The sequence below is a fragment of the Spodoptera frugiperda genome, chromosome 3 (genome assembly GCF_023101765.2).
Source record: "Spodoptera frugiperda isolate SF20-4 chromosome 3, AGI-APGP_CSIRO_Sfru_2.0, whole genome shotgun sequence".
NCBI classification, from domain to species: domain Eukaryota; kingdom Metazoa; phylum Arthropoda; class Insecta; order Lepidoptera; family Noctuidae; genus Spodoptera; species Spodoptera frugiperda.
Genome location: NC_064214.1, coordinates 10,347,371 through 10,372,483, shown reverse-complemented (window position 1 = coordinate 10,372,483; position 25,113 = coordinate 10,347,371). Strand labels below are relative to the sequence as shown.

At 36.2% G+C, this 25,113-nt stretch overlaps 2 protein-coding genes and 13 non-coding genes across 16 annotated transcripts in view; 12 read left to right on the top strand and 3 right to left on the bottom strand.

The window, feature by feature from the left end:
* Nucleotides 1–110: 110 nt before the first annotated feature.
* LOC118273931 (uncharacterized) lies at nucleotides 111–23,610 on the top strand. Of its 2 annotated transcripts, none has more exons than XM_035591155.2 (14): nucleotides 111–320; nucleotides 4,575–5,370; nucleotides 5,636–5,817; nucleotides 6,476–6,593; nucleotides 7,043–7,286; nucleotides 10,324–10,554; nucleotides 11,031–11,224; nucleotides 12,239–13,037; nucleotides 13,409–13,583; nucleotides 17,310–17,537; nucleotides 17,938–18,074; nucleotides 19,982–20,087; nucleotides 21,128–21,614; nucleotides 21,694–23,610. In XM_035591155.2, the coding sequence occupies exons 1-14, from the start codon at nucleotides 229–231 to the stop codon at nucleotides 22,381–22,383; spliced, it is 4,479 nt and encodes a 1,492-aa protein (XP_035447048.2). In that variant the 5' UTR covers nucleotides 111–228; the 3' UTR covers nucleotides 22,384–23,610. The 2 variants fall into 2 exon arrangements, with proteins under 2 accessions (XP_035447048.2, XP_035447049.2); XM_035591156.2 differs by lacking the exon at nucleotides 111–320 and adding an exon at nucleotides 400–837.
* On the top strand, nucleotides 8,400–8,518 carry LOC126913085 (5S ribosomal RNA). Its single transcript, XR_007707666.1, has one exon. It is a non-coding gene; the product is annotated as a 5S ribosomal RNA (ribosomal RNA).
* Nucleotides 9,229–9,346, top strand: LOC126913086 (5S ribosomal RNA). Its single transcript, XR_007707667.1, has one exon. It is a non-coding gene; the product is annotated as a 5S ribosomal RNA (ribosomal RNA).
* Nucleotides 9,982–10,100, top strand: LOC118274413 (5S ribosomal RNA). The gene has a single exon (XR_004783470.1). It is a non-coding gene; the product is annotated as a 5S ribosomal RNA (ribosomal RNA).
* LOC118274412 (5S ribosomal RNA) lies at nucleotides 10,832–10,950 on the top strand. The gene has a single exon (XR_004783469.2). It is a non-coding gene; the product is annotated as a 5S ribosomal RNA (ribosomal RNA).
* LOC118274414 (5S ribosomal RNA) lies at nucleotides 11,657–11,775 on the top strand. The gene has a single exon (XR_004783471.2). It is a non-coding gene; the product is annotated as a 5S ribosomal RNA (ribosomal RNA).
* LOC126913084 (5S ribosomal RNA) lies at nucleotides 12,036–12,154 on the top strand. The gene has a single exon (XR_007707665.1). It is a non-coding gene; the product is annotated as a 5S ribosomal RNA (ribosomal RNA).
* On the top strand, nucleotides 14,115–14,233 carry LOC118274425 (5S ribosomal RNA). The gene has a single exon (XR_004783480.1). It is a non-coding gene; the product is annotated as a 5S ribosomal RNA (ribosomal RNA).
* Nucleotides 14,503–14,621, top strand: LOC118274421 (5S ribosomal RNA). The gene has a single exon (XR_004783477.1). It is a non-coding gene; the product is annotated as a 5S ribosomal RNA (ribosomal RNA).
* On the bottom strand, nucleotides 16,114–16,232 carry LOC126913083 (5S ribosomal RNA). Its single transcript, XR_007707664.1, has one exon. It is a non-coding gene; the product is annotated as a 5S ribosomal RNA (ribosomal RNA).
* On the bottom strand, nucleotides 16,499–16,617 carry LOC126913082 (5S ribosomal RNA). Its single transcript, XR_007707663.1, has one exon. It is a non-coding gene; the product is annotated as a 5S ribosomal RNA (ribosomal RNA).
* Nucleotides 17,605–17,723, top strand: LOC118274423 (5S ribosomal RNA). The gene has a single exon (XR_004783478.1). It is a non-coding gene; the product is annotated as a 5S ribosomal RNA (ribosomal RNA).
* On the top strand, nucleotides 20,536–20,654 carry LOC118274416 (5S ribosomal RNA). The gene has a single exon (XR_004783473.2). It is a non-coding gene; the product is annotated as a 5S ribosomal RNA (ribosomal RNA).
* LOC126913087 (5S ribosomal RNA) lies at nucleotides 20,909–21,027 on the top strand. Its single transcript, XR_007707668.1, has one exon. It is a non-coding gene; the product is annotated as a 5S ribosomal RNA (ribosomal RNA).
* Nucleotides 23,085–25,113, bottom strand: part of LOC118273932 (aldehyde dehydrogenase, mitochondrial) — a 14,323-nt gene continuing 12,294 nt past the window's right edge. The window contains exons 9-11 of the mRNA XM_035591158.2: nucleotides 24,908–25,072; nucleotides 24,479–24,613; nucleotides 23,085–23,900 (exon numbers count right to left, since the gene is read on the bottom strand). Of these exons, the coding sequence (XP_035447051.1) occupies nucleotides 23,730–23,900; nucleotides 24,479–24,613; nucleotides 24,908–25,072 (471 nt within the window). The 3' untranslated portion in view covers nucleotides 23,085–23,729. The remainder of the gene's footprint in view (nucleotides 23,901–24,478; nucleotides 24,614–24,907; nucleotides 25,073–25,113) is intronic.

The following is a 25,113-nucleotide window of genomic DNA, read 5'->3' as shown; positions in this document are numbered from 1 at the left end:
TATTTGATTGTATCTAGTTTAAATAATAACCGTACCATATTTAGGTTTGTTTGAAAGAATTAATAAATATGAAACATTTATTATTTATTTGTTTTATTTCCGGAAAATGACATCAAATTCCAACAACAGTTTTCAACTTCGAGGCTTGCATTAATTTCTATGAATAATTTATATAATTACAACTAAGTTTACGAATTATGTGCCACTAATTTTTATATTTTATATGTGATGCAAAATAATGAAACAATGAAGAAGTTTTTATACGAATACAAATCTAAGAAAACTTCACGTTGTAAATCTGAAACGAACACAGCAATAAGGTAAACAATGATCATTGTTCGTCTTATTATATTTCTTTCTACCCTTAATGTATGACCTAAATTAGAATCAGGTATTGTACGGTAGTAAGTGCACGTCGTATGGTTGACGAGCCGTCTGTGACCGCAGCAGACTAGAGTTGAGGAGGGCCGACGCTCGACGACCGGCGCGCATGAAGTGGATCACCGGAGCGCAACGAAAAGTAATTTGTACAAAAAACCAAATTCAACTCATTGCGAATGCCGCGTTGTTCGTGATGTTTTGTCTGACCGCACAATATATCGGTGGTCATTGTTGCTAGTCGTTTTTTATAACGATCGGACTTCTAATGCGCCGGTAATGTTCCTCGTGTACGGCTCCTCGCATCGACGAACTTTCTGTTTAAGTTTAAAAACTTATTTATGTTCGATAAATATTATTTAATTGCTAATTGCAGACGTCTCGTTTCATTGTGTTAGTTTTTTCCGAACAAAAAGTGGATACTTTGCAGGATATGGGTGTTTTCAAGTGGTTACGCCGGTGAGTACGTATTTTTATCAATCTATTTTATTTGTAAATATAATTTTGCACCTAGAATAATTTGTTTTAAAACATTACAAGTAGGCATTATCTCTTTATTTTGAATGAACGCAAAGTTATCATTTATTATTTATACCTACTTTTTTTACTTGAGAAGGCGCTTTAAGATTGTTTTTAAATACCTACCCATAGGCGCACGTAGCTAGCATCTAATACCTAAACATTTCGATCTTTGTACCTATCAAATGATTGCATGAACAGTTAGGTACTTTTAGTCCGTAATGTAGAATTGAACAAAAATGTCGATTACAATACACTATACACAAAGCTGAAGTCCCAGGATGATGTAAGTGGATCACCTAACGTTGAATCATTCGAATTGTACCTACCCACAATAGGTTTGATTCCAATCCAATAAAGGCCAAAGCTTTGTGTACCATTGCCAATACAAATCACGGTGAACGCAGTTAATTATTGCAACGAAATCTAGTTTGGCCATCGTTCCTAGTTTAGTCATTTCCTGAACTTCAGGACAGGTGTGTCTTATCCAGCTGTTGGTAAATATTCGTTATTTTTTATAATAAATTGATACGTAATGTCATTTGAATTAGGTTAAAAGTTACGACGAGTTCAACGACTTTTCGAAATAAGTTCATTCACATAATCATCTGTTTGACTGTTGCCTGTCTTGTAGGTACCAAAAATAATAGTTGATAACATTAATTATAACGTATCGTAATATTGTTAAAGAATTTAATTGAATTTTTATTCATTCGTGTCTCGTAGTTGTCTGTGGCCAGTTCGCAAGATTTTGATAAGAAATAGGTAGTTTTTTATTTACGTAAAAAGTGTTAAGTTTAAATGGCCAGTGTTTTAACTAAGATCCTATAATTTGCGGAAACATATCGTAAGTACATAATACATACCCAAGTGCTTTAGTTTTATTCCGGTTTGACTAACTGTAGTTATCAAATATTTCCTCAAAGCACTGTGATCTAAACAGCTAGCTACTCTTTCAGGATATTCAAACTATGCTTGTTACAGTTTTATTAATTTAGGTACCTACTTGTATTATGATTATTTCGCAATATCAAAGCAAAACATAACTAGTTTATAAGTTTGCCCATTGCCCAATATTTGCGTTTCTTTAAGTATAACGAAAAGGGTTCTCGTTCACGAAGCGTAGTCCAAATTTGGCTAACGTTAATCAGATCTTTGTACTACATGACGTAAGTCGCCCCAGGGGTCAAAATCGTGAATTTATTAAAAACGTGAAAGCGAAAGTTATCAATTTTCTTGCGTTTCATCTGAGATCTACGTGCCCTTTTCCTTTGGCATAGGCGTGATGTTAGATAGCCTTCCTTGAGAATTTAATAACAAAATCTGATAGACGTTTTCGATGTCCGATCATATAGTGTTGTATCGAGTTAGATTTTATCGAGAAAAGCTTGCACCAGTTATTTTATTCGGAACATTGTGTCGGCTATATGTTAAAAAATATTAATTAAAAGCGCGATTCTTAAAAAAAAACACAAATAGTTAACGGCGTCATTATCCTCAACCAAAAGTTAACAATTCTGCCGGTTGAAACACACAATTTGATTTCAATAAATTAAGCCGTGTCACTGCTCTCAACCAATCCAATAAAAATAAAGTTGATAAGCTACCACGATGCTTAATAACGCGGGAGACTAATTATTTGTTAAATAAAAGTTAAAGTTTCTTGAAGAAGCACATAGAAACTGTTTATCTTATGACTGTACCACTGTACCCGTCTTTTAACATTCACAAGCACAAGCGTGTAACGTCCGACTACTGAAAAGCTATTGTAATTTAAAATAAGCATCTCAAAATATCTGACAACAATATGAAGTATGCTCACAAGTCATAACATCTCAAATCCATGTTTTAGTATTCGAGAATTATTGTTGGGGCCAACAAAGAAACGGACTTTCTTTCATAGAAAATACTTTCGTTTATCATTCAAATCATGCGCAGGAACTCGAAAGAAATATGCCCATGGTTTTTGAGCTTCATTCACGCGCACGATTGAGCAATTTTGGAAAAGAATGCCTCCTAGTACATAGTCGTGATTGATGCCTCCATTAATTACTGCTTCGATTCGATCTGGAGCCTTTCAATGGTTCTAAAACAGTGTTATTGAAATTTCACTTTCACTCAACTTATTTGTGATAGTGATGTCTTGCTTGCTTTACAAATAACCAAAATTGTTGGCTGGACACCGACAGCTTCTTATTTATGTAAGCATTATCTTCGGGTCACAAGATATGGGTTTCGCGAAGTGCTTTCTAGTTTAATTACAATGTTACGCAATGTATTGTTTGTATCGAATCGAGATTATAAAATAAACCTTTGTTATTTATTACTTCCGGCGTATTGAAGATTATAATGGATGACTTTAAATTCTGTGTAACAAAGAAGTCTGCTAACTAAGCAGAAAGTTCGCGACGTTGCCGAACCTTTGTATGACCCAAGCTAAAATTACTTACTTGAAAGTCTTTAAGTGGTATCCAATAGGTCACTTGTAACTTAAATACCTTAATTACTGAAGTGCTTTTGAATCTAAGTGAAAACTAATAAGTTATATAATTGTAAAAATTAGAATTCAACCAAACCACTTAGTTTCGTGCCGATTCTACAAAGGAACATAATGATTCTGCGGGTACCCAAGAGACATACGTGTAAAATTGGTATAAATGGATACCACGTTAATAGCTCATTACTCTTTTAAATGTATTTTAAATAAGTACGAAATATAAATGAAATTCCTTTCTCCGTCCGCTTTCGTTGACAAAAACTTGGGGCGTGACAAAAAAGGAGTATCAAAATGGCAGACTCGAATGTCCGTGTTTTCTCTTTCAAAATTTTAGTACTAGACATTTTAGTGATATAACTACGTTTTGATAGACACGATCTATCAGTTTATTGAATCTAGGAGAGCTGTTTCACAAGAGATCAAATTGATGTCAGATATACAATGCCTGGGAACAAATTTTGCGAGCCTGATCAAATTGGTAATCGGTAAAAGTGTATCGATCGTCCCGCGTTGGTACTCATGATTATGATCGCCTCTTACTTTGCTCTCTTATTTGTAGAGTCCATTGTTTTTTTTTTTTTTGCCACTGGAAGTTATTTAATCGGGTCTATGTTGCTAAGCCTGTCTGAGAGATAAAGGATTTAAAAGAAAAAGCAGACATTAAAAATAAAATAACCTGAAGTAGTGCGTTCCGGCGGCGCCTTACCATTTTTTATAAGTCTAAAAATAACACCTGAAACCATAGCGTAACAGTTCAAATTCAATACAAAATTCCATTTATTTCGAGTAGATCTCGACGTCGCGTCGCCGGTGACCCGCGACTGTCCCACGCTTTTGCTGTCTGAATGACGTCCGAACCACCATTAGTTGCTGTTATTTGTACTTTATATTGTTAAGGTTTTTTCTCAGACCATTGTTGGTTTAACGCCTTGCTTAAAAAATGATTCAGAGTATAGGCCTTGCTGAGAGACAGCCGTAAAAAATGAGTGGCGATGAATGTAGCGATGATTCATAGTTTCGTTCTAAGACATGTTGTGAGCTTTACCAGGCGTTAGACAAGTTGTTTAAATAATCTTAACAGCATCCATTATAGTTAATACCCGAAGAAGAAGGCTTTTATGAGTCCTATGTTCTTAATAGGAAGTGATCATGTTAACAACTTGTTACTGTTTGCCAACAGGGAGCGTGTAACTGTAACGACACATCACAGCGTGAGCCCCATCCCCACAACACCTGAAGCACCGTGCAGTCACAGCACCACTCAAATTGGCACTATTCGTACAGAAGAATATAAACGTGATTTAGCAGAATTCCAGGCAAGACGATCCATAGGAAGTAAAGAACCCAAAGATACACCTGTCAAGAAAAAATGTGGTAGACATTCCTTGCCAGTCTCTTGTACCGACTGCACTGCAGATCACGATAACACTTTCAATTATGAGAAGAAGTCAGCCATTAAATATAAAAAGAAACAGAAACGCGCTCGAAGTACGACCCCAGAACGATCAGCCTACGGAGGTCTCCCGAACATACAGTTCTTATTCCAGAATCAGGTGTTCATGCCTGGGAATTTATACCCTACGACGTCATCTTTTTCTGAACCACAAAAATACAAACGCCAGTCACGTCATAGTATAAACAAATCTCCAGACATGGACATGTTAGTTCAAAAGCACATAGATTTTAAAGAAGATGACCAGACAAACTCTCCTCCAGCGTTCTACAAGAATAATTCTCTTCCCTTTGATGTAAAGAACTTCTTAGACGGTCACAAGAGTGACGACGATGAAGTTGATGGAGTAAAAGCATCGGGAGACGTTAATTTATCTAGTCAACATGCGCCTCCCAGTCCAAGGAAGGATGTCTCCGATGACAAGCTTTGGGAAGTGATGAGTGAGTTGAAGAACCTGGATCAGTGGGCAGACGAGCAACTGCAGGTCCAGTCGCCACACACTAGCAAGTCTGACGATAGTAAAGTATGTTCGGCAGGGCAATGGCCGACTGCATCCATTTATTTCTTAGATTTGTTTGCATCATTGACCTTAGTGAAATCAAGTAAACGGTATCAATTGGCTAGCCTGGTTTAAGACACTGAATGATGCAGATGACTGATTTGCTATTGTAAAACGTAAACGTAAATCCCCTAGTGTCTTAAATAACGTTATGGTCTGAGTCATTTACATTTGTTAATTCGGAAATGAGATCATTTAATTGTTTTAGTACAATTGTCTTACTTTTTAGAGTGATGCGAGTACATACGGGTTGCCGATAGCATGTGCAAGCAACCTCGATGTAACGGTAGAAAGGAATAAGACTTGGAACTACGGGAAATGGGGCGTGGTTCCCGTGCAGATAAAGAGACTGAATGGTGTCACTGTTGAACATGTTAGGAAGAAACGGAACACGGAGATAAACATATTGAGGTGAGATTATGACGTCATTTCTGTAGCAGTAAAGCCTTTTTACAGTCATGATGTTCTCATCACAATGGTGCTTTTGGAAGTCATTGTCCGTTTAATGAAATGAGGTAGGTGTGAGGTGTCACATAAACGTCCGAGTTTAAATTTATTGCATTCTCTTGGACGTAATGGCATCCAGTTGTATATGAGGAAAGTAATTCTCCTTCGAGTTAACACTAGTACTTAACATGGCCGTGAATATGTCGCCGTGTCTTATGCAAAGTTACACAAACAGTAATTATTGGCTGAGCAACCGAGTTGCAAGCAAGAAGTTTTGTGTTCGATCGTCGTTTTAGCTTTCAGATGACTACTACTTATCTAAGTAGCGAAAAGTAGATGTACTGCTTACTTCAAGGAATAGAAGGCATAATGCTCTTTCCGAACATATGATGTGTGATTAACTAAAAAATCCCGGTTTCCTCATGTACATTATTGGAGAAACACTTTACTAGTTTCGAGTCATAGAGGGACTCTCATCATGAGCATCGTCTGCAGACGCGGCGACTTCGCGCAGCCTACTGAGTAAAACGTGATTTTTTAGTTAATCTAGTATGTCCCACGATAGTCATTAAAAGGTAGTTAGGTTTAACTTGATAACCTCTTCCTTTTGTTACAATTGCAGAAAGTGTCGCCACCCTAATATAATACTTCTAATGGGACTGTATCCCGACATCCACAATAACGTCCATCTGATCTGCGAGAGATGTGTCGACTCACTGTACGGCATACTACATGTGCAGGTAAAACTATTAGAATATTTTCTTTAACATAGTATAACAATATATTATTATCATTATACTGTCAAATTACATGTCCTAAACAATAACATTTATCTTGTAAACTTAGATATAAAAACATGCCTAATATTAAATTCTGCCGTTTTAATACAGTTTGCATAGGACTTAATGAGGTAAGTCAGTCTGACGAGTATGACCCTATTTTGATTTGAAATATTTCCCATAAGTTTAAGTTAGGCAATATCCCTAAAACCTTCTCCAAAGTCTGGAAAATACTATGTTTAAAACCGCATCATCAAAATCTGCTCAGCCAAACGCGAGATAATCGCGACAAACATACGTACATGGGTACATATTTTTAGGTCAAACTGAACTCCTCTCTCTCTGTAGTCGGTTAAAAAGGTTCGATGTTCGTTTCTAAACAGTAATACAATTTAAAATAACATTCCCAGGGTCGCATTCTAAGCGCACAAACGGCAGTGCAGTATGCCCTGGACGTTGCAAACGCTCTGGTATTCCTGCAAATGCAGGGCTACCTGCACACGGAGCTGTGCAGCTCCAGCGTGATGATCACAAGCCATGATGCAGCCAAACTGGCTGACATGGCCGCCTGCACCAGGCTGCACAAGCCAGAAAGAAGCAACCCCAAAGACTATGACTTGTATTCGCCTGAGCCTCAGTATGTCAATATTGATGGTAAGTGATTGATCCTAGTTCCTAAGTTCCTGCTTGCTAGTCTACTAATGTAATATTATATGCAACGTCACGCATTTTTATCTCCGAGGGGGTAGGCAGAGGTGCACAGTACGGCAGGTAATGCCGCTATACACTGTACACCCACATTTCACCATTTGTGTTATAAGCCCCATGTAATACGGGGAGCCTATTGCCATATACTGGTCACAATTCCGGACTCCGTGTTACTAGTTACTGAGCTTTTTTGCAAATGCTGCTATTAAAAAGTTTGTGCGAATGTATGGATTTATGTATAACCTGGGTGTGGTGTATGTTTGTTACTCGTCCACGCTACGCAAGTCGTCTACGCAAGTCATACCTACTACTGAAAGTATAGTCTGGAGTAACATTACTAGTTTTTACTCTAGTGTCACGACGCGGGCAAAGCCGCTGTTATGATATGTATTATGTATACTTAAATACTTCAGGAAGTACAGTGCACTTATATTTTAATGATCTACACAAACAAAACAACACATTTGTAATCATAATTATCTGTGAGTACGGCGCTGCACGAGAACACGAGACGTAAAAAAATTAACGAGCTCCGTACAATTAAAATAAATTATAATGTCTTTATTTTAGTTGAGATTGACGAACATTCGTAAAAGATAGTTGATAGTTGATGCTGTTTATAATATATTTTTATTCGTCACGGAAATGCATTTACGCATAATAAAATAAATAGGATTAAATCTTTAAAAAATTGCTATAATTTGATTTGACAGTAAATTATTTATATGAATTACATATATATAAGTTTTAAAGTATCGTTTTTATTGCATTGCAAACTATCAGTTGTGGTGATAAATGATAATACTTATTTAATATTTATGTATTATATTTCTATGTATTTTTGATAGTATAAATAGGCTTAGTATACATACATACCTACATTGCGTTATCATAATTGTAAAGATAAGTACTGCAGTACATAAATTACGATCTTGATTATTTTATCTTTTACAAAATTAATGTAGGTGCAATAATAGGCTTTAAGTAGTTGAAAATAAAGTTGATATTCACAATTAAATTTTAGATTTTATACCAAACGTTTATTTCTGCTACACATTCGCCAACGTCCATACCATGTTGAAAACACCGGTTCTCGTCCGATCACCGAAGTTAAGCAACATCGGGCGTGGTCAGTACTTGGATGGGTGACCGCCTGGGAACACCACGTGACGTTAGCTTTTTGCATTTTTATTTAAGAAAAAAATGAATATTCAACTGTTTCAATTTTATAGATCAGAAATTAGAACCTTCAATAATAATTTTGGTACTTCCAAATCAATCTAACTGAACGCAGCCCTTAGTCTCAAACTTTACACTGCAAGTTTGAGACTAAGGGGGCCGTTCAAATACTACGTTAGCAGATTTAAAACAATTATTTACCCCTCATTCCCCTTGTCAGCAAAAGTAAGCAAAGCTTTTACCCCCTCCCCCCATGCTTACGTAAACATTTTTCAGATAAAAATGTATTTTTTATCTAAATTAATATTATAAAGGGGCAATATTTTTTTGTTTGTTTGTTTGTAATGAATAGGCTCAAAACTACTGGACCGATTTAAAAAAAAATTGAAAATGCGTTTCGTTTTCAATCATAGACATTGTGACGGTTGCCATTCGTGTAAAAAAGTAAATAACTACCGATGACGTAATCATCATCTAGACTCCCCTACCCTCCATGTCATCCAAAATAAGCAAAATAAAGACCCCCCACCCCCAATAGTGCTTACGTAATACTTGGCCCCAAGGGCTGCGTTCAGTACACCTCACTCTAGTAATTGTACAATCACGCAATGTTCCATACAATAGTATTTCTGCCTTATCATTTTGATTAAAAAAATAAGGGTATGACGTCATTTCGATGTAAGTAAACTTAAAATTCGGTTCATCGTATGCCAACGTCCATACCATGTTGAAAACACCGGTTCTCGTCCGATCACCGAAGTTAAGCAACATCGGGCGTGGTCAGTACTTGGATGGGTGACGCCTGGGAACACCACGTGACGTTAGCTTTTTGCATTATTTTTTTAAGAAATTGTAAAAAAGTAGTTTTTTTTTAATTTGTAAAGCTTTTGAAAACTTATCATATTTTATATTATAAAGTAAATTATTTTGATTAAAATGTAAATATAAATTTTATTTACCTGGGTGGTTTTCCTTTAACTTTAACTTTTATTTAACAAATCATTATTCTCCCGCATTATTAAGCATCGTGGTAGCTTATTATCATCCTTATTTTTATTTGATTGGTTGAGAGCAGTGACACGGCTCAATTTATTGAAACCAAATTTTGTTTTTCAATCAACAAAATTGTTAACTTTTGGTTGAGTATAATGACGCCGTTAACATTTTGTGATTTTTTTCGACATCGAAAACCACCCACCTACTAATTGTATTTATGGAGAAAGGCCAATTAATTACCGTCATACATGTATAGCTACCCAAACTACCAATTTTTTTGGTTTAAAATAACATATGTTTTATTTCTGGAGGAAATAAAAAATAGAACTGCTACAGATAAAATGTAAGGAAGGACAGGACTCGGTTTTGATATAACGCCGTAATATTTCAAACGCAATGCTTTATCAATTGGTATACATGTGACGTCTTAAAGATGTAATTAAACGTAAAATTCGGCTAAGCGTATGCCAACGTCCATACCATGTTGAAAACACCGGTTCTCGTCCGATCACCGAAGTTAAGCAACATCGGGCGTGGTCAGTACTTGGATGGGTGACCGCCTGGGAACACCACGTGACGTTAGCTTTTTGCACAAATCTGATATTTTTCCTGTTTTTAAAACAATTTTTATCGTAGTATTACTAGTGTTATTTATTAATTAGACATTATTTATTTTACATACTAAAGATTTTTTATACGTAAAACCGGCGATTTCTATAAGGCCAGAAAGGGTTCTGGGAATACCGTGTGACATCGAAATTTTTCTAGGTTCTCCCCCATTTTTATCACAATTTTATTTTATTTCTAGATTCTCGCCAATCAGACGTGGTGGAGTTCCAGCCTCTGATATCGGCGCATCCCTCGGAGACTTACATTTCATCTAACGCTGTGGCCAAAGAGTATAAAATATATGAGAACTCTGAGAAATACAGGTGGCATGCACCAGAGTTGTTTTTACCCAGCGAAGAAGGCTTGGTGTATCCATGTTCCAAGAGTGATGTGTATAGTCTGTGCCTTATACTGTGGGAAAGTTGTAACGGTAAGTGTTTTTGTAAATAATTTTGTATGGGAACTGTCTTTGCAATAGTGTTTGTTTGGTTGTTTCCTCTGGGAACTTAAATTGAGTAAATATTTGTTTTATTGTGAACTAAGTAAGTAAGTAAGTGTATCTACTAAAAAACTTATTGGGCCATGGTTTATAGTTAGTGTATTAAGATTCTTCATGTTTATAATAATGAAAAAATCCTGTCAAAGTAATAAGAATACGAAAAAAAAACAACAAATTATATGTAATCAACTATTTGTAACTTATGGTTGTCAACGTCCATACCATGTTGAAAACACCGGTTCTCGTCCGATCACCGAAGTTAAGCAACATCGGGCGTGGTCAGTACTTGGATGGGTGACCGCCTGGGAACACCACGTGACGTTGACTTTTTGTTTTTGTTTAATTTTTCCAGTTGTATAAACATGTTTTTCTTCTCAAATTGATTATTATTTTTACATTTTCCCCAGCGGCGATGCCATGGAAGAACCTCTCTTACAACAAGTTGAAGGAACAATACACGTTATGGAAGACAGGTATACCACTGCCAACAGATGGAACATACCCTGGGTGCTTACTTTCCTTACTACAATCTGGACTGACGCTCCAACGACACGAGAGGATGGATCTGGCTATGTTACAGAGTACACTGCAAAATGTTAAGGTAAGACAGTATTTTTTATTGGATAGGAGAAATGAGCAATTGGACCACTTGTTGATAAGCCATTAGCATGACCATGGAGTCCATGCACTTGCAAGTCCTCTGGTGATGCGGGGTGTTCATGCCGGACGGGACAGGCGTACAAGATAAAAGTTAAGATGAAGGGCTACTTCTTATGTATTTTCTATGAAGTGAGGGGATGGTAAAAAAAAGTCTTTAAATTCCGCGTGCGCAATACATCTAGATGAAAAACAATATTAGAATCACATAGAAAATTCATACTGGAATAGTACCAACAATATGTTGTGGTTACCGCAGTTTAAAGTATGTAATTCACCGTATTCAATGCTTTATAATTAACATTACCACTTTATTTGATAAAAAACAAGTGACGTCATAGAGAAGTAACTAAACGTAAAATACGGCCCAGCGTATGCCAACGTCCATACCATGTTGAAAACACCGGTTCTCGTCCGATCACCGAAGTTAAGCAACATCGGGCGTGGTCAGTACTTGGATGGGTGACCGCCTGGGAACACCACGTGACGTTAGCTTTTTGCTTTTTTACTTAATAAAAAAAGATTTTAAAAATATATAGCTATTTCATTTCTAGGTAAGAAATTAAAACCATTATTTTAGAACTTCCAAATAAATCTAAATAAACGTAGCTCTCAGTCTCGTTGTTACTCCTTACTCTTTACTTTAGTTATTGTACAATCACAATCTTTCAAAGATAGTGGCTTTACATTTTGATTGAATAAAATAAACATAACGTCTTAAAAAGTGACTAAACGTAAAATTCGGCCCAGCGTATGCCAACGTCCATACCATGTTGAAAACACCGGTTCTCGTCCGATCACCGAAGTTAAGCAACATCGGGCGTGGTCAGTACTTGGATGGGTGACCGCCTGGGAACACCACGTGACGTTAGCTTTTTGCACTCAAATAAAAAGATTTACTTATGTTTTTACATTAAAAAAATAATAATAATTCACCTTTATCTTTTAATTTTTACAGCGCAATATTGATGATCTTGGCTACATAATAATCCCGGCTCGGCTACCGACCAAGCGATCCACGTTCAGCTCAACGGCTTGGGACACAACTTCTCCAACAGACTCAGAATGTCTGAGTCCACAGAATATAGAACACCAAGCCGTTGTGCACAACGCTCGAGAAAGTTCCACAGAAAGCGAGAAAGACTGCACCAAAAGCGATGCGAGCCCTTTGTACGAAACTATAAGAAAGTCCCACGCTAAGTCCGTGGCTACTGCCGAAAAATGCTTCATATCTGATGACGACCAAAACGACCATGCCTCATTAGTAAGATACGAACATTTGCAAGAAAAGGAATACTCCAGTGCCTGTTCAACTCCCATAGCAAAAATTAAAGCTAGAATGAAAGACATTGGTACCCCAGGCACTCTACATAGGAGCGATTCCACTGAATACTGCAGCATTTTCAGCCCCAACCGCACTATAAACTTCACAAACGATGAAGAAACTAAAGACCGAAGTACTGAACGGCCTCACACAAAATTAAGTAGGAGTTTTACCCCAAAATCTTACAAACCGCTTCATATAAAAGTGCCTGATGTTAACTGTGATTCTATAAAACCACTTTTGAAGGATAGGAATAGTTCTGAACGCTCTTCCTATAATTTTGATATAAGGAACTACAGTTTGCCTAGTACGCCTATTGCTAGGAGCAATAAACTTAGGAAGAATGCTTGGCTGTCTGGAGAGTTGGGCGGTGCGGATAGGAGCCAGGACAAAACTAGAGAAGCCGACAATTGCGTCACGCCGGAAAAAGAAGGTAAGCTTTTTTAATATTTTTCTGAAAAGGAGATTGCACTTTTTTTGCTCTTTGTACAAAATATGATTAGCCTTTGCATTTTTGCAAGTTTTTTCTAACTTTTGATGGAATTTCTATGTAAAAATCATGTATTTTCGCAAAATAGAAAAGTTGGTTGTCTGGTAACTTAATAAATAGTTTATTAGTCCATCTTATGAATTTGTCAAATTATCGTTATTATTCAAACTCAATAATACTATACTTTGACACACAACTAAATTGAAATATTGGTTCCATATCCATATCCTAATACCTGAACAGCAAATCATTTGTTTTCAGCAGTGAATTCCACAAGACTTATTATATTCATACCACTATTTAATTAATTTCAGAACATAAAAATCTAACGAACTCATCCCTCGAGAGTGCGGCTACACCCATAAACACATCTGTCGAGAACCCAGCAAACAGTACTGGGAAAACACACGAACCTGAAGCGATAACTCCAGTGAATAGTTCTCCTGAAGTCATTGACCCTATTCGGGACGTATTTACTGGATTACGGAGGTAAAAGAACATTAGTGTTTTAGTTATGTTTTATTTATGGTATAAGCTGGTAAACGAGCAGACGAACCACCTGATGGTAAGCAATCGCCGCCGCCCATGGAAATCCGAAATACCAGAGTCGTTACAAGTGCGTTGCCAGCCTTTTGGGGGGTTAGGAATTTAAGGGTTGTTGTTGAGGAATATTGTGGTCGGTATTCAATCATTAGTCAGTGTCATGTCGTTATTGAATGTTTTAATTTTATCCCGGCATCACGAACTTTCAAAAATATTCAGTTGATTTTCCACTAAATTGAGATCAATAAGGCTTAAAATAGATTTTAAAGGTTTCTTTTATTGTTCATGATTAGATTTACTGTCGTTTATAACAACGAAGTTTAATATCGTTTGCCAATTAGACATACAAATATCGTGAGATTGAAGGAACACAATACAAGAAATACGTATTTTGATAAACTAAATAAATACATATTGTGATAAGATATTGCTATCTCCATCAAGTCTGTAGAGTTGACGAATTTTGCTCTAGCAATCGCCAACGTCCATACCATGTTGAAAACACCGGTTCTCGTCCGATCACCGAAGTTAAGCAACATCGGGCGTGGTCAGTACTTGGATGGGTGACCGCCTGGGAACACCACGTGACGTTAGCTTTTTGCATTTTTATTTAAAAAAAGAAAATATTGAACTGTTTAATTTTTTAGGGTAAGAAATTAGAACCGTTAGTCTTAATTTTGGCACTTTATAAATAAATCTAACTGAATGCATCCCTTAGTCTCAAAATCGCGATGTAACTCCTCTATAGTTATTGTACAATCACACAATCTTTCATAGATAGTGCTTTTGCTTTATCATTTTGAGTAAAAAATAATGAAGTGACGTAATTTCGATGCAACTAAACGTAAAATACGGCTGAGCGTTTGCCAACGTCCATACCATGTTGAAAACACCGGTTCTCGTCCGATCACCGAAGTTAAGCAACATCGGGCGTGGTCAGTACTTGGATGGGTGACCGCCTGGGAACACCACGTGACGTTAGCTTTTTGCATTTTTTTTTAAAGTAGTTATCAAAAAATATTGCCTAATGAACAATCGAAATCACCTGAGAGTAATGAAAAATGGCTACCTTTGTTTTAACAATTTTTTCGTTTACAAAGTCACTGTAATTTGAAGCAAACGGTAACACTTATGCCATTGTAGACTTAAAAAAAATAGTTGTCACTCTAACACTGCTTGTAATTTGCTATTAAATGGCTAATCTGATTTTTATAAAAACATGGACAAGTAGGACCATCTCTATGAGCAAAGTTTTCGGTGTAAAAAAATAATCTGTTCATTCATTAACATCCCTCATCTATACATATAATAAAATCGTAGAAAAGTGCTGTCTGTACATAAAATCGTAGAAATCTGTACATTGAAAATAAAAAAAAAAATAGCAGGGGTTATTGTAATGTCGATGTCGAACCCAAAAATGAAATTAACTTTTTTTTGTCTGTTTGTCTGTTTGTCGGTTTGTCTGTTTGTCTGTTTGTCTGTTTGTCTGTTTGTCTGTGTGTCTATGCGCGCTAATCTCAGAAACGGCTGATCCGATTTGGATGCGGTTTTCACGAATATATTGTGGTATGCTTCAATTTACATTTAGTGTTTGTTTCATGTCAATCGGTTCATAAATAAAAAAGTTATGTCAAATTAAACAATCAGGTCGAACACTATTCTATGCTTATACCATTAATCTCCGCCACTATTTGACGGATTTGGTTGAAATTTGGTACAGATATAGTTTAGAACCTTAGAAAGGACATAGGATAGTTTTTATTTCAAAAATCTATATCTATACATATAATAAAATCGTAGAAAAGTGCTGTCTGTACATTGAAATTCTAAATAAATTGGTTTCGTGGTATTTGTCAATTAATAAGTTTATTTGTTGGGTTTTCCTGGTTTTCTGGTTAAATTATTTAACGTAGGTTAAGTTTGATATCGATTATTAGTAGTTACTGTAGTTAGTTTTTTAATAAAATTGTAAGTCTAATTTCTTAATTAATTAGATAGATTAGATTTAAGTCGTTTCTTTTAAATTATTTAGTTTAAGCTTGGTTATTATAGCATAGAAGATAGGTTGTAATATAATTTCTTTTTTAATTGTTATAAATTCGTAATTCGTAGCTTTCTTTAGTTTTAAGTTAGTTTTCATCTTAAGTTCGGAAAGATTATAATATTTCTTTAGTTTAAGTCCGTTTTTAAACTATTTTTTCAATGCTCTAAGTGAGTATACGTCTATTAAATTCAAACGTAGAGCTCATTATGTTGATTTTTGAAGAGTTCCCTGGAATATCTTCTACATCTCATTTTTGAAGAGATTCCGCGAGATCGGGAACTATGTGGTTAAAACCAAAAATTTGCCGGAAGTCACTATTCCACGCGAACGAAGTCGCGGGCAAAAGCTAGTTTTGCATAAGTTTAAAAGAGAAATATCTAAATAAATAAAATGCAAAATAATATAAAACTAATAGGAATATAAATTGCAAAAAGCTAACGTCACGTGGTGTTCCCAGGCGGTCACCCATCCAAGTACTGACCACGCCCGATGTTGCTTAACTTCGGTGATCGGACGAGAACCGGTGTTTTCAACATGGTATGGACGTTGGCAACCTCTAAGTCGTATTTGACGTTTAGTTACATCGAAATGACGTCACTTCATTTTATTTACTTATAATGATAAAGCACTATTCATGAAACATTGTGTGATTTTACAATAACTATAGCAAGATTTCATCGCGATATGAGACAGGGCTGCGTTTAGTAAGATTTATTTATAAATTCCAAAATTATGACCAACGGATCTAATTTCTTACCAAAAAAATTAACAGTTAAATATTTTAAACATTTTCTTCTTCTTAAATAAAAGTGCAAAAAGCTAACGTCACGTGGTGTTCCCAGGCGGTCACCCATCCAAGTACTGACCACGCCCGATGTTGCTTAACTTCGGTGATCGGACGAGAACCGGTGTTTTCAACATGGTATGGACGTTGGCGAAAGAGGTTTTCAAATAAACCAACTTTTTCGGATTACGGTGTGCTTTGTGACGTCACCGTAAATTTCACTTACGTTATAACATGATAATAAAAATATCAATATGTTTTCGTTAAGGCGATCCATTCATTAAACACAATCGAGTATGTTTCATTGGTTATTTAAGTAGTCCACTAAATTTTAGCGTCGAAAATTTAATTTTATTCTATAAATTTGAGTCAAGCTGTTGTTACAATCCATTGAGCCCATAGAGAGATAGCGAACAAAGGAATATTTTTTATAAATATTTTTCACTGGTATAATCATATTTTTAACCGGTATAAATAATTTCTCCGCCTGCATTATTCATAGTTAAAATTTTATTGTTTCTTGCCTTGTAAAAGAACCTTGTAGCCATTTTTTTAACAATGCCGATACTAGCGCAGCGCTACGACTATCACTGGTATTACTACGAACTTGAATCCTTATCGCTACCTGAGTTCCGATTAAATGCACGCGAGTCAAATGCGATAGATGGCGTTAATTCATATTTTATCCAAATTAATTCAGTTATTCAAGCAAAATGCCATAATAATATTTTGCAAGTGATATAAAATTATCTCAATGGTATAAATAATCGACGTGCTATTTATGAGCTAAGGCTACTACTATGTATTACTACTGTAAAGATTAATTTTTTTTTCTGTGTTCCAGGGTAAATCCACCTCCAGACTTCTCGCCGGAGTGTGAAGACGTGAGAGATCGAATGAGCTCTTGTTCCTTGAAGTCCAGCCAGGATAAAAATGCTCTCACTAAATACAAAATTGAAGAAGATATCCTTGCCAACGTAAATGTGAAGCCATTGGTTGCGATTCATGAAAAATGGATTTACGAAGCGAATAGAAAAACCTGCCGGTCCATGTCCTTGCCTGAAGATAACAGGTAATTTCTTTTGTGACGTCATCTAAACGTAGATTAGATAGGTACCGACTATTTGAGTCTCACTGTCGCCAACGTCCATACCATGTTGAAAACACCGGTTCTCGTCCGATCACCGAAGTTAAGCAACATCGGGCGTGGTCAGTACTTGGATGGGTGACCGCCTGGGAACACCACGTGACGTTAGCTTTTTGCCATTTTTTTCTTCCTCATTTTCTCAAATGAGTAATTTTTATAACATTCGAAATAAGAGTTAAAATTACTTTGCTTGAACTATGAACTAAGAATTTATTAGTCCATGGTTGAACATAATCATTTATTGCCAAAAAGACTACTTGGAAACATTATCATCATAATAATTATATTATCATGCTTTACAAATTCTTCTTTGTATTTACTTCAGGAGCCAAATAGCAGCAGTGAAGCCGGCGTCCCACTGCGTAGACACGCTTCAGAAGTCCCTCCCACAGTTGAATCTCAAGAAACCGGGAACGAAAATATTCAGAACGCGTCCAGCTTCGCCCATCAACGGGAAAAATGGTCAGTCACAACTTAATTGTACTTTTTGACTGGTACTATGTGTAGATAGCAAACAAGCCTTTTAAACTGACATGGTTACTAACACTAACATTAGAACTTAAGACGGGATATTTACCATGTTTATTTATCCATGAGTTTCCGATATTTCGGCAATGTTGCAAGCGCTATGATCACGGATGAACTGATCTTTGATCCTGATCACGGATGAGTACATCCGTCCCCGATCCCGTCTTAAGTTCTAATGTTAGCAAACAAGCATGTAAATATCTATCTTACTTTCCTTCAAATGTATGCGATTTTTCAATTTACGGATATGATTAAGTAATTATAATCAGTTTTTGTTTTGAATGTAAGAATAATTCGTGGTGATTTGGTTGCTTTTGATTCATATAAAAACTAACTTGGCTACTAATTAAAAATACAGTACCCTTAGTACGAGTTTGCTTTATGTTGAAGGCTAGCCGCACACACTCAATAATATTGTCAATGCAAGATTGTCAATATCTTCATCAATAAAATGATCCCCGCACACTACACAATATTATTGTCAATTTTTCATGGTACAATCTGACTCAGTCGATCCGCAGCTAGATTCATGTGCGCACGTTGAACATAATGGAAAGAAAGAAAAAAGTCGTTGCATTGAGTATTGCATTAATTTTACTAACTAAAAAAAGGCAATCAAGAAAGAAACGATGGATTAAGGACTGGATGAGAAAAAAAGCTGGATTAAATCACTTTAATCTAATAAATGAAGTACTACTACTAAATTAAAAATTAATTAAAAAAATATTATAAGTAATTATTTATTTTTTTATTAAGTATGAATTATTTTTTTTCTTTACGTCTTCTCTTGTACTAGGTATTTGATTTGATTTTTTTTATAAATCTCGAGCAACTTATCAAGCGCATTATTTTTCTTAACTGTATCACGATATGCTTTGCAGGATGTATTCAATAATTCTGGATAAGTTTCCCATGTTTTAATAAACACTGACAAATAGTGTTTTTCCGTAAGGGTACTATTATCAACAGTATCAACACAATTTTCGCTTTGGATACTGTTTTCGTCTTCCATTTTGAACAAATAACACGAACGTCCGCCTGCCTTGAAATCTTTTCCTCAACTAAAATATTGCCGCGCGCCCGCACACGTCAATATTATTGACAATACCCCTGCCTCCCCCCGATATTGACGAGACAAAATCAGAATTTCTGGATAATCTACAATATTATTGAACAATACCGCAATACAGGTCGCACACACACAATATTATTGACAATACGTACTTTATTGACAATATTATTGAGTGTGTGCAAACCGAACGAAAACAAAACGAAAGTTCCGCGCTCTGATTGGTTGGTTCATTCGGACCGGCCAATCAGAGCACCGAACGCGCTCTCGTTTTGTTTTCGTTCAACGTAAAGCAAACTCGTACTAAGGGTACAGGACTTTACTCCTTTAAAAACTGTTTTGGATGCATATAAAGCTGTCGACCATTCATTTTCTGTTAATAATTTTACCATGTGACATGTTGGTAATATAATAAAATATTCCATTTGCATGCTGCTTTTATTTCTAATTAAAATTAACTAACCAAAACTTTCAACCATTTTAAATTTAAACGCAATCTATCCTGCTGCTAAAGCATTTTCGCTTTTATATCATCTAAATAGGTGTATAATAAATCCAAATTCTAAAAGTAAGTATCTACTAATATACATGTTATTGTTCTCTCATAATTTATTTATCTTCAACTTATAAATTATAGGTATTTGGGAATAAGGAATGACTAACTGAAATGATGTTTTTAAGTCCTATGACACCTATCATTGTTTTATTTTGTAATTATAATACCTACTTCCTAATTTTATGAATCATATTATTTAATCTGAAATATTTTCAGGCAATCAATGGGATCAATTTTGCCAGGCACGGGAGACGATTGCAAAGAGCGTCAACTTTAATCGTAGCCCCGACCTTCCACATCGCAGGATCGAGGTGGATAAAGAGTAAGTACAATGTTTTTCATTGTTTTTATGTAGTTGGTAGTATTTAACCCGTCGTTGCATACTGCAACGCAGATTCTACGCGCATGTGTAGCGCGCACACAATGTGTTTTCTATTGTGTCTCATATACAAACAAGAGGTTAATTATTTCTTCGTCCACCAATGAGCAATGTGCATAAAGACCCATCTTTTTTTGCCCGACTGTAAGAAGGGTATAGTTTTTTATTGTTTGGAACAAATGTATTGTCTGCTTAAATGGTGCACAATAGAGTTTTGTTATCTACGCTTCAAGCAGCGAATAATTACATTTATACACAGCCTATAGTCTCAAAGTAATACTTTTATTGATAAGCAATTATAATAAAAAATATGGATAATGCTTTATCTCTTTAAAAATATATCGGTGACGTCATAAAACTAAAAGTGAACATAAAATTCGGCTTAGCGTATGCCAACGTCCATACCATGTTGAAAACACCGGTTCTCGTCCGATCACCGAAGTTAAGCAACATCGGGCGTGGTCAGTACTTGGATGGGTGACCGCCTGGGAACACCACGTGACGTTAGCTTTTTGCATTTTTATTAAAATAATTGAACTATATTTTAGATAAGAAATTAGAACAGTTGATCATAATTTTGGAACTTACCAATCAATCGCACTGAACAGCCCTCAATCTCATACTCGCGATGTAACCTTACTATATTTATTGTACAATCACACAATCTTTCATAGATAGTGGTTTTACTTTATCATATTGAGTAAAAAAAATAAAACAGTGACGTCATTTCGATATAACTAAACGTAAAATACGGCTAAGCGTATGCCAACGTCCATACCATGTTGAAAACACCGGTTCTCGTCCGATCACCGAAGTTAAGCAACATCGGGCGTGGTCAGTACTTGGATGGGTGACCGCCTGGGAACACCACGTGACGTTAGCTTTTTGCCCTTTTATGAAAACTATTTAATTTTAATTATATTTTTGCGTTTAATATATGCTTTCAATTTCCACTATTATATAATTTTTCTATTTTATTACAGAACAACAGTCGAAAGCCAGAAATCAGAACACAAAATCGACCAAGCAACGGACACAAAGAGCATCGAGGACTTCATCAGAGATATGATACGGAAAGAGTTCCAACACTTACTACAGGAGCTAACCGATGACGCGTCCACGGGCGCTGTAACAATATCGAAAAGCGAAGACATTTTGAACAAAGGAGTCGCAAACATTATCGAATCTTTAAACAACAATGAAGATATGAAATCTAAGAAAGAACCAACGAGGTCTTTCTCTCGTGTCAAAATCAATGGGAATAACAAACCACTACTGCAGATTACCTTCACAAGAACAGGAGAAAATAGTCTGCAAGTGTTGGATAACTGTGTGAACGTCACTATCTGCGACCCCTCCAACAATAATGTCAGTATGAAGGATAAGATGAACCAGTCCTTGGACGACACGCTCACTGACGATATCCATGTCAACGCTCTGAAGAGGTGCCAGGCTTTCAATGCTTTACAGGTGAGAACTGGGCTAAGAATAATTTCTTTATGTTTTACGGCGGTGTTATTTTTATTAACATTTTATTCATTGTCAACAGGAAGCTAAAAGCACCGAGGACTTGTACATAGACGACGACCTATCAACAATGCAGGAGAACTTCGGCGGTAAAGTGAAACTGATACCGCTGCACGGCTCCCTGCACGAGATACTCTGCGAGAAGGAAGACGACTGCTGCCTCATCAAGGTCAAGCAGGAGAACGGCTGCGACACCATCTACTTCCGATGTGATAACTCCGACACCGAGTCGCGGGACGCCATCGACGGCTGTCCTCGCGACCATCTCCCGCAAGACACCGTCGTCTACAAGCGAAGCATATCACTCGTCGAAGAAAGAATACAGCGCGTTTTCCCCAAAGAGAAACGCGCACAAACTCCCAACCTCTCTCGTAAAACGAAACCCCCTGACCATGTCAGAATACGACCCAAATCGGAAGTATTTGTACCGAAACTAACCATAGAATCACGAGTTCTGAGCAACAGCAGCCCTTCCCTCGCTACTTGCGACAGGTCGGATGAAGTGGAGGTGAACATTGAAAACGTGCTGAGCTACCAGGACTCCTCGTCCGACGAGTGTATCAAGTGCCAACTGGAAGGCGACGACTTCGAGTTCCTGGAGAAGAAGATAGAGGAAGACATCGCGAACAGTAACAAGAGTTCGCTCGCCTGCGGCTGCCTGGCGAAGATATCGGAGGAGAACCTCGCCGCGCTGAACGAGGACAAGGACTGAATAATTCTGTTGATCCAGAATTAAGGTTTGTTTAGTTGTAAACACTAATGTTGAAGCCATAAGTACAAATTTACAATACTGCATGATGAGTCGGAGGCTCCCCAAATGTTGTTGTTGATCAATCTTCCGCAACGCTATTCGAAATGTCCAGTTTGACAAGTACAAAGTGGTTCGTTTTTGTATTGCTCTTTTATTGGTAAATCGTGATTAAATCGCTGATATTATTATCACAATTATGTTACTCATCCGTCCAATTTGTACTCGCATTTAGAAAACCCAAAGATATTTTCGTAGGTTTTCTTGTTTTAGATTTGTTCCCGTGTTTTTTTTTTGTATATCGTTTTAGTGATTATAGTGCAAGGCTATGTGATTTAGTGTAAGTGGCACCGATACATTCCACTGTTGTGATTTATAGAATAGTTGCACCTTATGAAGGTTTTGCCTCGTTATACATAAATATTAGCACTTTTAATAATATATCAGGTTATTTTAATCTTCGTTTCTATATTTTTAATTGTATTAAATACACCAAAGGTTAATTAGTTGCCTCGAATGGTACATTTCTATGATCCTTTGATTTTCTAAAATGTAAGTTGGTTTATAAAGAGTGTTGTGGTTTCTAAAGTTTCCATTTTAAAAGCTATTGTTACTCAAATGTGTGATTGATTTTAGATGTAACTGTTAAAAATAAAACTTTGTACTTAAACATTGCGGTTTTATTTTACAAAAATATAAGTAAAAATAGAAATAAAGCAACAGTACATGGCACTATAAAATGATAACAAAAAATACATAGTGCTTATAATTATATTACGTTTCACGTAAACTGGAAGACATTGTTTGTGTTGATTGGTTCCTTTCTACTGGATGTATTTTTATGATTGAAATAGATACAGAGATAATATTATTTATTCATCAATCTAATTGTGCCTCGAACGTTAAATTATTAACGCGCACCTTAGAACATAAAATACAATAAAATGCAGACTATTTAATACACTTTTAAACACATTCATAACAGAAAGCCAAAATAAACAATAAAAAAACTTTACTTACAGCAATTAAATGCAAAATAGTTTAACTTCTCAAAATGGCATTCAAAAGAGTATTAATCTGGCCCATATTTTAAAAAAAGAAAGGTAATATGTGGAGGCCAGCCATCATTGTAAAAAATTTCAACACTATTGTGAAATTTAAAAAAAAAAAAACATCTTTACTTATAAAATTGCCGTTTTGGACGCGGATATGCTGTTCAAACATGGCACTTTTGTAGTAAAAGACCTAAAAATAAAATCAGTAATCAGTTCTAATGGCTTATTTTTTCAAAACACAAATGTTAGATACATTTACGTGGTCTTCTCTTTGAGTTTAGTGATGACAGCCTTGACTTCCGTGTAGTTGTTGATGCCGTAGGGTCCGTTCTCGCGTCCGATGCCGGATTGCTTGTACCCGCCGAATGGAACCTGGTTGCTCAGCACGTTGTAGTCGTTCACCCATACTGTGCCAGCACGGAGCCTCTGTAATTTTATGAACAAGTAAATAATGAGCAGGGATTATTTAATAAGTTTTCATATAAGAGGATTTATGCGATGAGAATGATTAAAAAAAAAGTACTATGCAAATAGATAACACCTAATTTAATGATTTTCTTTTATCCATACTGTACCTCATTTGATAAGGAAAGTTTTGGGATTGTTATAAGAAACTGAGGTACATAGCTCTTGCATTTACATAGCTTGTTTGTGGGTCTACAACTCTAAACCAAAGAACAATCTACATAGATGAAAAGCATGTCGAAATACACCATCTTAATAAAAACAACAATAACTAGTCTGATAACAATTTACTCCAGATAAGTAGTTTAAACATTATGAATGGTTTATCGAAGAAACCACAATCGATCGATGATAGACCAAAAATATACACAATATGATCTAATATATAAAAATCAATTGCTGTTCGTTAGTCTCGCTAAAACTCAAGAACGGCTGGACCGATTTGGCCTTAAATTTTGTGGAAGTCCAGGGAAGGTTTAAAAAGTGAGAAAAAAGAAGTTTGCCGGGTCAGCTAGTATTATTATATGTAAGCAACATACCTGTACAACATAGTTGGCCTTGTCGATGTCCTGCGTGAAGACGGCGGCGGCCAGCCCGTACTCCGAGTTGTTGGCGCGCTCCACCACCTCGTCCAGCTGGGAGAACTTCAGGATCTGCTGCACTGGCCCGAAGATCTACACAATGTTTATAAAGCTCATTATTATTATTGACAATTAGAATAATCTACGTTTTATCTTGGCTGTTTAAGCTTTGTGTAGGTATACCGTATAAAGATGAGCAAATAACCGCCTACAAAATTATTTTGACTATATTGATCTTTCGAAAATGGACACCTATTCACCTACATTATAATATCGTGGTCCGAAAGTAAAATACATCTAGATCTGAGTACCAGACTTTTTGAACAATGAAATCTTTTACAGCTCTTCTTTTTTAAACAATAAATTAAAAGGTCTATGTTCCCATACCTCAGTGGTAGCAATGTCCATATGGTCCTTGACATCACTGAACACAGTGGGTTGCACGAAGTACCCAGTGTCGGAGCCCCGGCCTCCGCCCGCGACTAGCTTGGCGCCCTGCTTCTTGCCGCTCTCTATTAGGCTTAGGATACGATTCTGTTGCTCTGCATCGATCTGGGAAAATAAATACATTGTTGATACATAATTTGAACTAT

Excerpts from the sequence above, each read along its gene's own strand:
- LOC118273931 (XM_035591155.2), top strand. The coding sequence starts at position 229 with ATGCAAAATAATGAAACAATGAAGAAGTTTTTATACGAATACAAATCT. Across the intron at positions 18,075-19,981 it reads GCCCATCAACGGGAAAAATG|GCAATCAATGGGATCAATTT; the intron begins GTCAGTCACAAC and ends AAATATTTTCAG. Across the intron at positions 21,615-21,693 it reads AGGCTTTCAATGCTTTACAG|GAAGCTAAAAGCACCGAGGA; the intron begins GTGAGAACTGGG and ends CATTGTCAACAG.